The sequence below is a fragment of the Dermacentor andersoni genome, chromosome 1, assembly GCF_023375885.2.
Source record: "Dermacentor andersoni chromosome 1, qqDerAnde1_hic_scaffold, whole genome shotgun sequence".
Taxonomy (NCBI): Eukaryota; Metazoa; Arthropoda; class Arachnida; order Ixodida; family Ixodidae; genus Dermacentor; species Dermacentor andersoni.
Window position 1 is genome coordinate 72030244 of NC_092814.1, and position 13247 is coordinate 72043490.

The following is a 13247-nucleotide window of genomic DNA, read 5'->3' on the forward strand; positions in this document are numbered from 1 at the left end:
CCGAGGTGACTGCCCAATTGGGGCGCCACCACAGCCACTCAGCAAACCTGCTTTTACTTTTGAATAAAGCCAGTCGACTCTGCATTCTCAAGCTGTCAAAATGCGTATTCCTTGCCTCCGCCAAACCGAGCTCCCAACAAGTGGTGACCCAGGACATTTACATTTTCTTTTTTTCGAACACTAGCCATGGACGACGCTGCTCCTACTCCTGCTGACAGAAACGACGCCACAGTTATGCCTCCTGTCATCGTCGCAGAGCTTTAGCTTCCCAGCTTTTGGTCCAAGAATCCCCGAGTTCGGTTTATGCAAGTAGAGGCCCGTTTTCAACTCCAGTGCATCACTTCGCAGACAGCAAAGTACCTGCATGTCATCGCTGTGCTACCCTCCGACACTGCCGATGCCAGAGACATAGAGCTAGCGGGTACGCCTTCAGCCACAACATCTGACGACCTGAAATGCGCGGTCCTGCAGCACTTCGAGCCATTGCAACAGAGTAGGCTCCAACAGCTCCTCTCCAAAGAACTCGGTGACCAACGACCGTTACAACTCCTGCACCGGTTGCACCAGTTAATGGGTGAGCACTCCGCAAACGAGAGCCAGCTTCCAATTTTGTGCAAGCTGTTCTTGCAACGCCTCCCACAGTCCACACGCATAGTACTGGTGGGTTCCAACGAGACGAGTTTCAACCGGCTAGCTGCACTCGCTGACCGCATGTGCGACTGCTCGTCTGTGGCACAGCTATGCTAGCCACCACAGCACAGCTACCTATCGTCGTCGTGAGTGGCCGGGAAGCAGACTCTCACACCTGGAAGAAACAGTCGACCGCCTTACCAGTGCAATGGAGAAGCTGATGATGGGTGGCAACACTGGCGACCAACTTCAGCGCAACTTTTACAGTCTCGCAGTGCACCTAGAGACTTGCCCTGGCAGTTGTGCTGGTACCACCGTCACTTTCACGAACAAGCAAGTCGCTGCACCCAGCCCTGTTCATGGATGGGAAATGCACTGGCCAGTCTCTAACGGCAGCATGCGACATCAACCCTCGTTCAAGCCACCTATTTTTCGTAGTCGACCGCATCACCGGCACCCGCCTTCTCGTCAACACCGGAGCCGAGTTGTCTATCGTTCCCATCAATGCAGAAAGTCCACGCCCATGCTCCACACATTGTGACAACACCGCCATCGCGTCGTATGGGCTCTGGTCAATAATGCTAGGCATCGTACTTCAGCGCATCGTACACAGATGGGTGTTTGTGATTGCCGATGTCTGGGACCGTATTCTGAAACGATCTACTTCGGTGATACTATCGTCTCGGCAATAGTTCACCGTCAGGCGCGCGCTGGTTGGCTAATTGAGCAAAATCAGATAACGTAGATCACCTGATTTGCTAAAACAACCAATCAGTGCACGCCTGGCGGCGAACTATCGCCGAGGTGATAGTATCACCGAAGTGGATCATTTCGGAATATGGCCCCAGCTTTGCCATATAGGGAGCGGACTTCCTGAGCCATTTCAACCTAGATGTGAGTGTTTGTGATCGGCGCATAAAAGCAATGTCATAACCCTAGATGTACTTGGCCTGCAGTCCAACCTCACATCTTCTGGCATCCGTATGTTTCAGCAGGTCTCAACGTACGACAAGATACTTGCCGAGTACCTGTAACTCACAAAGCCCCGAAACGATGTGCTGCCCATGAAACACAAGGTAACACATCATATTACCACCACTGGCCCACCTGTTGCCGCCCGGCCATGGAGGCTTGCCGGACGGAGGTTGGAAGTCGCCTGTCGTGAGTTTGAACACATACTTCAGCTCAGTGTTATTCGTCTTTCCTGCAACAATTGGTCTTCACCTCTCCATCTGGTTCTAAAGCAGGACAGTGGCTACTGGCGGTCTTGTGGTGATTCCTGAGAATTGAATGCCGTCACTATTCCGGATCAATATCCTCTTCCCCACATAAATGACTGGTGCTCGTCTCGCAGGAACCGAACAGATCGATTTGATGAGCATGTACCACCAAATTCCTGTAGAGCCCAGTGACACACCGAAAACAGCAATGACTACTCTATTTGGCCTATTTGAGTTTGTCCTTATGCCTTACGGTTCGAAGAATGTGACACAAACTTTTCAAAGGTTCATGGAAAATATTACATGCAGACTCCGTTTATTATCGTCTACTTTGACGACATTCTCGTTCTAAGTTGCACATACGAAGAACACAAAGAGCACCTTCGCCTTTTCTTTGGGCGATTGGATGAATACGGCCTGGTTCTAAAGCCCCAGAAATGCATTTTCAGAGTTGAAGCACTGGATTTTCTCGGCCATCGCATTTCACCCCAAGGCATCAAACTACTGGAATCACGGGTGCGGGCAATCAAGGAGTTTCCCTCTCCAACCTCCTTCTGAAAGTTGCGCGAGTTTCTGGCGTTCATAAAATTTCACAGGCGCTTCATAACATCCTGTGAGCAAGTTCTTCAGCTGCTTACCGACCTGCTGTGTCATGACTCCAAAAAAATGCCTACCTTCCACTGGTCCTTGGAGAACAGACACTCCTTCCAGGAAGCCAAAACGCGGTTGGCGACTGCAGTGTTGCTGATTCATCAGTTGCCCGATGCGCCAACTCGCCTTATAGTAGATGCGTCGACCACGGCAGCGAGTGCAGCATTGCACCCACTGCCACAGGCTGTAGGTCGCTGCACTTCTTCTCTCAAAGTGCCTCAAAGAAGCTCGCTACAGCACTTTCAGGAAGGAGATGTTGGCCACCTATTGTGCTGTCAAGCATTTTCATTTTTTTCTTGAAGGCTGTAGCTTTGACATTGTGACCGACCGCAAGGCGTTAACCTGCATTTTCAAGAACAACAGTTCCTCATACTCTGAATGTGAACTTCGGCAACTTTCCTTTATCTCCGAATTTTATGCGGACATCCGCCATATCTCTGGGACCAAAAATCGGGCAGCTGACGCACTGTCGCAGATCGGCGCTGTGCTTGCTGGCCCTGTGGATTTCCAAGCTCTAGCCTCCACCCAACAAAATGATCTCAAGCTGCGCCAATTGCGGGAAAAAGGCTTGTCGCTCCACCTTGCGGAGGTGCCACTTCCGTACACAACATTGGTCACGTGCGACACATCGCAGGCAGCTTCTCGCCCGTTTATGACCCATCAGTTTTGGCAGCCATTATTTGATTCACTGCATGGGCTAAGTCATCCCGGCATCAGAGCGACACAGAGGCTTATCACAGACTGCTTCCTCTGGCCAGGGATCAACAATGATGTTCGAAGCTGGGCAAAACTCTACCAAGCCTGTCAAGCCTGCCAAGCGGTGAAAGTGACACCGGTGCACACGTCCAGCAGTGCAGCTGCTTTGACCACCAGAGACCTATTTCAATCACGTGTGTTTAAACTTGGTGGGGCCCTCTCCACGCTGCCAAGGTTTCAGGTACCTCTTCATGTGTGTCGACTGGTACGCAAAGTGGCCAGAGGCAACGCCTCAACAGGACATGATGGCCAAAACAATGGCGGAAGCATCTGTTGCTACGTGGGTGATGCAGTATGGTTAATTACTCACCGAGGCCGACAATTCCAAAGCTCGCTTTTTTCTGCCGTGGCGAGACTGCTCGGCATACGCTTCCATAACACCACGGCTTACCACCCACAGAGCAACGGCATGGTTGAGCGTCTCCACCGACAACTGAAGGCGTCATTGGCCGCCACACTCAACAGACAGCACTGAGAAAGGCTACCCCTAGTACTAGTGGGGCTGCGATCAACAATCAAGGATGACCTCGGAGTCAGCGCAGCCGAGATGCTCTATGGGTCAACAATCCGCATTCCAGGCCAGTTTTCTGGCACCCAGCAAGGCACTCCACCAGTAGCCGCGCAGTACTTAGAGAGGCTATATTCCTGGCTCGACCAGCTTCGACCTACACTCCCACGTATTTCCTGCAGGCAGCTTGTGTTTAGTTTCCTGACAATGAACACAACCCCGCACGTCTTTCTGCAGCACGACTCTATCAAGCCACCACTGACTCCTCCTTATGAAGGCCCCTTTCATGTGCTTTCGCGTTCAGAGAAAACTTTGAAGAATGATGTTTGCGGCAAAGAGACAGTGTTGTGCAACTGCATGAAACCAGCTTATCTTGAACATTAAATCTTCATTCCTTCCGCCATTCACACCTAAGCCTCCATTCTAGGGGAGGCCCTTGTAGCGACTTCGCAATGCCTCGCCGTGATGGTCATTGCCCCTTGCTCCAGAAATCTGGTTTACCTTGCTGTAGGGGTCATTGCCCCCTGCTCTTTCTTGGAACCGTGGTGACTGCCCGATTGGGGCGCCACCACAGCCACTCAGCAAACATGCTTTTACTTTTGAATAAAGCCATTCGACTCTCCATTCTCACTCTGTCAAACGTGTATTCCTTGCCTCTGCCAAACTGAGCTCCCAGCACATCTTTAATTGGTCCTTCATTTTATGTGCCCTCTCCTTGCCAACTCATCTGCTAACTACTATTCCTAAATTCTGATGATAACAAAACGATCACCTCAGCAATGGCCTGCTAGAGGTTGCCCACAGGTAAGATAAGTTTTCTCAATACAGGCCCAGATGTCCAAAGCATCTTCGTGTCCATCCTAAATAAAGTCTACTGTATGATAGAAAACAAGTAACCGCAAGAAACCTTGAGTGAAGTCATAATTTGTCTGGTGTATAGATCATCAAGTGTCAACACATGGAGAAGAATAATCTTAAGCATTTACACAAAATAAAATTTTAAGTTACAAACACACATACACACGTAAACAAATAAAAAAAACATAAGGGAAATTTATGCAGTTAAACCTCAATATAACGAATGCTGTAAAATCAGCAATCTGCTTTGCTATATCGAAATTTTGTTGTATGAAATTTGAACTTTTACTATGCAAATTAGTTGCCAGTAAATTTTTCATACATGAAAGGGGCTACAAAATTTTCCGAACTGTCAAGCAACCAGAAGAAGCAAACTTGAATGAGAAAAAAAATTTATTTATTTTTTAAATTTTAGTCGGCGACGATAGATACGGTTTCATGCTGTGTCGACGATATGTTCACATAAGCAGTGCGAAAAGAAGCCAGTCATGCTTCTGCGTCCACTCGGTCCCCGTGGCTGATAGTGTCGTCCGCAGTGGGGCGTCGCTATCATGAAAAGTGCCGGCAGTGGGGAGCGAATGCTTTGTCTGCCTCTCGCTTCAACGTGTCTTTGAAACTCGAGATTACACAACCTCCAGTACTAAATGCACTTCGTTATATTGAGGTAGTTTTAACTGTATGTGCTATAAATTTATTTCAAGTGTTTTGCTCAAATGAGTGAAATTTTCCAGAGTATGTACTGCAATACATAAAGCCCACCCTTGCCAACAAAGTCACTTACCTGTACATTAATAATTTTGTTCCTGATAAGAGACTGGAGGAACACACAAACCAGTCGCACTAGTCTATTTTGCATGTAGCGATCCTTGATAGTCTCACAAGTCGATATGCAGTTTGAGATATACAGATGTACAAACTCTGTAGGGAGCTCCACAGCCTGCATGATCAACAGAGATGCTTTAGCACATTTATACTGCATTTACTTGAATTTAAATAGATACTTCTTCAAAATAGGTAATATGAAACTTGTTGGTTGGCTCAGATTCGAGGATATGGTGCAGACTGTAAACCACAAGTCACACAAGCAATCGCCTGGCAAGATGAGAGCTAATTCAGTAAGCCATCAAAAGCTAGAAGATGTCAGGCATACATGAGGTTCCCTTCAAAAAGTATGGTAGCCAAAAAGCAACTAGAGGTGAACAAGGAAGATGGGTAGCTGTGTGAGCAAGTAAGCTCGGTGCTTGAATAAGCCTACTTTGTGGTGCCCAAGGTTGGTACTTTTCGTGGTCTTTATTTATACTGCTTGCACTTAAGGATATCATTTTCTTTCTTGTACTGCTCATTCCTTAAGTATTTCATATTCCTTGGGCACTATGATTTGACCTTTTCAGCAAGTTTTTATTCAATCTTGCAGGTGTACACAATTGCAGATCTAAAGCCTAAAAGTAATATGAGGGAGTACTCAAAAATAACCATATTGTTTTTCTCCTGCTGAATGCTTTGAAGCTTTTAAATGTGATGCCATCTGCCTCAATGCACGAAGCACCGTAGCTCAAAGTTCGATTGCTCATTTACCAATTCTATCTTGTACAAATCCATTAAATATCTGATGATCTTTTATGGCTGAGCACACAAAGCAAGCAGAGAAGGTGCTTGAAACAGTGTTTTCTTATAATGACTTGTTCTTTGCTTATTTTCTGTATTTATCATTCTGGAACGCTCTCAATGTCTCATGTCGACTTCATGTAATAACAATTTTCAGCTTTTTCATGGCAAGCAACTGATAGGAACCAGTTTTCTGACCTGATGGATGCCCATGAAATACTTCAGTTTCTCTAGAAATAATCTGCCAATATTTGTTTACATGACTGTCATGATAAGGTTAGATATTTAGAAATACCATTCAAGGCTTTTCAATGTCAGTTGATTCAACACTGAAATTCTTTTGAACTTTGCATCATTCCTGCTCACTGACAGTCAATGTCATATGTCATGCTTGGTTTTGAACTAGAATTTCACCTCCGTTAATGTGCACAAAACAATTCAGAGGTGGTAGCATAGCAATCAGCATTCTTCTTTGGCCTTGTAAATGCGTATCAACTACTTCTACATTACATGTAGGTTTAATATAGACAGATTTAATGCTGACAGAAAAAAAAAAATTTTTTTCTTTGTAGAATTGCAGAGATTGATCGGAAAATTCCAAAACGTATGTACACGCTTCAACTAAACGTCCCCTAAACAGCTTGTTATAGACCACGTAATATTTTTCTCCCCCATAGCAAACTAATTTCGCACTGTAATTTAATCTAACAAAGTCTTCACATAGCATACTTATTTGATTATAAAATGGTCACAATTATGAGACAAGGGTGCAGTTTGGGGACGGGGGGACACATGCATGCATGCAGGGGACATAAGTATGCACACTAATGCAGATTATTCAGACTCAGCACGGGTTGTCCGAAATACTGAATGACTAACACAGCAGCCAAAATGCAAAATGGCGACCATGAAATGGGGGGCAAGGGAGCTTCAATAAGTAGAATGTGGGTTATATGCAGATATTGCCTTTAGGTGCAACTTCATGACAGCCTGAATTTCGCCTTAGGGCTGACCTGCATAAAGCGAAGCTTCGAAATAAATATTGCACAGTGGAAAATCCAGCGCAAAGTGCCACTGCATATTCATCACACCGCACTCCATGCAACCAAGAGTTGGCGAATGTCACCGACAGTGCTGCCAACGAAGCTTGTGAGGAGTCGTGGCCAGACAAGCTAGACTCTGAAAGCAATGGGCGACCATAGGATGCCAACCTCTGTGCTATGGTCCGACTGGCTCATGCTCTCCACTGCACACAACCACTTCCAGTGGCGATGTTAAGTGGGCGTAGAACATCTGGCAAGAGCTGATTGGCGACGAATAGCTAGTTTTTGGACATCGTGCAACTGGTGGCCATCGCCGAGAGACAGACATTCAAAGTTTGTGGCTTCCTTGCTCCATGGAGGTCAGCCTTTATAGTGCGACTTTACGGCATTGCGGCATGTGCTGCTGTAAAGTCACACTATAACACCTTGTTATACACTATAACACCTTGTTATACACTATAACACCTTGTTATATAAAGTCACACTATAACACACTATAGCGCCTTGTCCTGTCATCTTTCTTGTGTCTGTTGTTTTGCACTAAACAAAGTATAACACCCCTGTCAAGCGGGCACGTTAAATGCACTTACGGAGAGTGTCCATCGGTTTAAGTACACTTTGCTAAATCTAAATGTTGGAAGTGAAATGTCACTCGCAGAAGAGTGCACTCCGGTGGAAGTACGTCCATGGAACGCACTTTGCTGGCCGAGTGCGTAGCCTCACCGCCGGTATTTTCAATGGTACAAAATGTAATGCATAAAAAAAAGGGCACAGAAGTTCATTTTAGTTATTGAACAGCTCTTGTGCACAGATAATAGCCTAAACCCCCTCACATTCTGTTCTAGCAGGATCAAATGCCACCTCATTACATGCCGCCATGTTCTTCTGGATTGGCTAGGCATTCGTCTTGGCTAGCATTGACTTGCAACACTTCTATAATAAGAATTTTTTTTTTTTTGAGAAAAATATATAGTTTACAATAATACAACATAGGACAGTCACATTTTAGAAGCTTTTTTGTTTTTAATCTACATCTTCAAAAAATGCACTCTTAGACTGTCGCCATTTTTTTTTACTAAGAGTGCGCTGTTTTCCCGTTTAGCACCGCATAGCCTAAAGTGTCACTCAAGGTCCCAAAGTGCACTCGTCATAAGTGCACTTAAATTGCTCGCTTGACAGGGGTATAAGGTGAAATTTGCGCTGCCGTGAAGGCACACCTAAACGAAAAAATTTGCATGTAACCTGTACTCTACGTTTACTGTTCCTTCTATATAAGGCGGGGGATGACTTCGAGGCTAAGGATTTTGGGAAAATACCTCACCTTATATTTGAATAAATACGGTATTGCACACGCGCTACAGCAACTTCCACCCAAAGGCTGATGCAGACGTAGAAAGTAAACAATCACTGTGGCACCTAATGGTACTAGATTACGTGACCAGTTTTATAGTAGTACTGTCTTGGTGCAAAATGGAAACGCGACATGTTTCTGTTGCCTGCTGCACCTGCCAAGAAGATTCACATGTGCCACCACAATACAGTAGACTCAGCAGAGAAGCTACACTTGACACGGCCTCCAAGAGTGGTGCTTATCACTCAAAAACTCCCTTTCTGTCGAGATGTGACACCTGGCTGTAGCTAATATGCAGCCAGCTTTGAAGCATGTGCACAATCTCAGAGGCCTCTTGGCATGCAATGCCTCTCTCATTTACTATGCGACTGCATGCACTACGAATCTCGCTGGAAGGCATAGCAGGCAATAAGAACAAATGGTAGTTAAGCAAGGGACATTGAACTATAAGTGATATTGCCATCCACCATACTTTTGGGAATAACCCAAATTGATGACAATAGGCTGCAGGCCACACTTTTCTATCGTGTCATTATTTTCTCGATTTCTATTGAAATCTTTGAGATATTTATTCACAACATGTTGAGAAACAGGACCTATTTCAAGGACAATATAAATTTACTTGCTCTGCTAAACAAAGTGATGACACAATATTATTTAACACTTCCCTTCCAGCTGCAAGTGCAACAATGTTAATACTTAAGTCTGGCTGTATTCGGCCTCAATCCCACATCCATCGTCCATCCAGTGTAAACATCGTCATGGGGAAAAAAAAACATGCTAGCAACACAACCAAGTAGTGCTAAAACAGGTGACGGTGGTGGCGCAACTGGCTGGTACATATGTTGCAACGATGTTGACCAAATGCAACTGTGATGCGGTAGCTAGCCCACACGCCGAGCCAGTGCCACAAACTGGACTGTGTGTTACCACTGTACCCGCAGGAGCGAACCTTGTACGTGGTAGTGTACGTGCTTGAGAGTGGAAGCATGAGGCGACTGGTGTCGCATGTGCAGTGGAGAACGAGAAGAAAGGGAGTTACCGAGGGGCTCGATATTTATTAATGATATCATGAGAAGCCAACAAAGACACCAAGGAAAACATAGGGGAAATTACTTGTACTTACTAATTGAATTAAAGAAATTATAAATTAATGGCAGTGAAAGTGGATGAAAAAAAATTGCCGCAGGTGGGGAACGATCCCACGTCTTCACATTGCGCGTGATGCTCTCAGATTAGTAAGTACAAGTAATTTACCCTATGTTTTCCTTGGTGTCTTTGTTGGCTTCTCATGATATGTGCAGTGGAGAGGAAGACGAAGAGTCTACATTGGCAGACGCAGACGAAACAAAGAGGGAAACCGCGTTGGCTAGGTCAGACGTCCACGTCTGGGAAGCAACTGTCAGAGGGACCCAGTTGAGCATCAACGTATGAGGTACTTCGAAACGACATGTCACTTGCTATAGTCTTTCAGCAGAGGCACAAGAGGGTGCATGAGACCGCCTGCCATCTCTCCTTAAAAACTTATCCAAGCGATGCACCACGACAGCTTTGTAGGACGCCAGCCAAGCAATGAGCGCACTGTTTTACTTGATTATAATGCTTTGTTAGGGACGCTTAGATAGGTATACTTCTCACTTGCCCCATGCACTGCGTTCTTGTTCTCGCACTTTGTGTTTGAATATATGTTTGTGAGCCGTGATTGTTGAAATTCTTTTCTTGCTGCCATCAGAGGCGTCTCTTACTCACACAATTAAGCCTGCTCCACGTACCAAATCTTAACAGCAACCTTGCTTTGGTTGAAGCTACATCAATTTGGCATACTAGTTTTTCAGCGAGCAATGCAAGTGATCATTATTTGGACTTTGACAACTACTAATAAAACAATACAATTATTCATAAATTAGAAATAATTATACATTTATAATTACTAAGTAGTTACATACAATTACAAGAATATAAATAGCTGCACAAGTATGCCATCTTAAAAGTTCGCCTTCTTCGAGAAATAACAGTTTATGCTGGCAAATGGGTGCATAGGGGCTTGGAAGAGTCAATCGGCCGCGCACAGTAGTTTCCAGATTTGTTGGTTTCTAACAAGGTGGGGTTCAGTCACAGGCATGGAGATGGAAATGTAGAGCAGTGACACACATTAGTGGCTACCTGTTTTTGGAAAGAAACTGGCTCGAAAACATAAGACACTGCCATGAAAGTGACAGGATGGAGCAGGAAATGGTTGTGTGATGTGTAAATGAGGTCTTGGAAAACAACTCTTGGTTCCACACTTACAGTTGTTAGCCTGTTCACAACTTCCATGGAGTGTAGCGACATTTCCATATTCACCAAGACTGAAAAATATCTGAAATGTAACATGTATATAAAAATTGCAATTTGTACAAAAAACATACAAAAACATGTTCATGACAGCATATATAAGGTTAATTATATATTTTGAACGTCGAGGAAGATTTATTTTGTACGAAGCATACCACCTGAAAGTATAATCATAATGCTTACTCTGTAATCTGGCTTGACTGCATCAGCTTGAGCAGGACCTCTATTGCTACAAGTGGGTTGTTCTCCACCAACTCTGGCAGCTGAAAAAACAAAGGGGGGGGGGGGTCACAGTACTTGTCAGTTTTCAGGTTATGAGAATTGCCACCGAAAAGAGATGTTGCCTGCTCCCACAGCAATGCATGTATGACTACCGACTGTTCTTTATGCATGCAATAGATGCAACGCAATGTTAATAAAAAAATAATGTTTTTGCAAGTGTGTCACTATACATTAATTAATTTTACATCCTGCCTATCACTAATGGGATTATAACAGGAAGGGCAAATACAACATTAAAAGTTGCAAACAACGTGAAAATAAATAGATGACTACATCATTACACAGGTGTTAATGCAAGGTTTTTGTAAAGCTACAAACAACAGAATTAAATGCATCACTACAGATTCAAGGTATGGCTGCAACATATGGTTTGCAAGTTAGAACCTAATAGTATTGAAAAAGATAATGAGCCAATTCTATATAAACATTATAAAGATTCATGATAAACAACATCCATGATAAGCACAAATGCACATATTGCATTAGCTGCAAGACCTCAGTGTTGATAGGAAGTACACCCGGCCACAAAAGTTTACGGACCACGGGATCGCACAAAACGTTAAATTTCCAAGCAGCCTGCAGCAGTATCCAGTAGAACAGTATACGGAAATGTTCTTAACATATTCTAGCCGATGTCCGAAATGCAAACACCAGGCTGCGTTGTGAGGTTGCGGAGATATTCAGCTTTTTCTCAAATTTCATGGTCCGTAATATTTTGTGGCCGGGTGTACATATACAGAAAAAGTATGCATATATTTTGGATATTGGAACATCAAACTGATAATAAAAGCAGGAAAAGAAAAGATGAAAAATCGGGTAGCCAACAATGTCTACGCTGATACATAAAATGAGTGTTTACAAGGGATATTAATTATGTTGATTACGTAAATGGCAAGTTTCTAAACAGTGCAGGAATACAGACACTAATGTCAGAGCAGAGCACACAAATCAAAGCAGTAAGGCGAGTAGATTATTTCAATAAAACTAGTAAAACCATCTAATGAGCTGCTGCTGATAATGCACTTCAGGCTATTCCACTCTCTTATTTCTAATAGGAAGAAAAATTTTTCAAAGCAATCAGTGCAAAAGGGGAACTTCACTGAGCATTCATGCTTATAGTGTTGAAATTTCTTTTTTCAGTGAAATGGCAACATGGGCTTTATTAGACATTATGGAATGATAAACTGAGCCAGAATAACATGCCTTCTTGCTAAAATAACGGGCATTTCATTCGCACCACCCATGCTAATACTTGAGTACGAATAATTTAGTAATAACCATATGATGCCAACAGGTGATCAAGTCAAGGAAAGCATAGAAGAAATCATTTTTTCAAATTAAAATGTAGAAATAACATTGCTCTATGCACAGTGTCTCAACCTTGGCAGCCTTGATATCTGGAAGTAGCACACAAAGGTTTTATTCGCCAGTAGTCTGCTCCTAAGTTAACTACATTAACTACAGGTGACACACTAAGTGACACCTGTAGTAAATAAAATGCAGTGCTGTTGTCCTGTCTCCCCTTGTTTTGCGTCCTTTGCTTAGCACTATTTATTCCCGAAATATGTGCAGACTAGCTCACCTTGTGTTATTGCAGTTAAATCTGAAATGTTTATTGCAAATATGAGTGTGTAACAAATATATTGTTGCGTGTGGAAAGACACAGACAGAAGAGGCTATTTACAGGCTATTTACACTGGAGCCAGGCAGCCAGGCCGACGCTCGTGCCAAGCGCACCGACCAACTTCGTCGTTCTCGTGGCGGCTCGTCTCTTGAGCATCGCTCGATGATATCGTAATACTACCCCCCCCCCCCCCCCCCCCCCCCCGCGGCGGCAAAAGCACCGTCACGGTGCTATTAAATATCCAAGGCACGTGGAGAGTTGGGCTTGAGTCGGGCCACGTGGACAATGTCACTGGTTGTCACAGCGGAGGACGTAGTGGGCGTTGCTAGAACGATTTCATAGGTGACATGGGTCACTTTGCGGAGCACGCGATATGGGCCTGTGT

General features: G+C 44.3%; 1 protein-coding gene across 4 annotated transcripts in view; it reads right to left on the reverse strand.

The window, feature by feature from the left end:
* Window positions 1–13247, reverse strand: part of Not11 (CCR4-NOT transcription complex subunit 11) — a 37902-nt gene that overhangs the window by 2113 nt on the left and 22542 nt on the right. For 3 of the 4 annotated variants that reach the window (XM_050192264.3, XM_055061603.2, XM_055061602.2), the window contains 3 exons: window positions 11140–11219; window positions 10912–10981; window positions 5405–5560 (listed from right to left, as the gene is read on the reverse strand). In XM_050192264.3, the coding sequence (XP_050048221.2) occupies window positions 5405–5560; window positions 10912–10981; window positions 11140–11219 (306 nt within the window). The remainder of the gene's footprint in view (window positions 1–5404; window positions 5561–10911; window positions 10982–11139; window positions 11220–13247) is intronic. The other variant, XM_072286079.1, reaches the window with a different exon arrangement.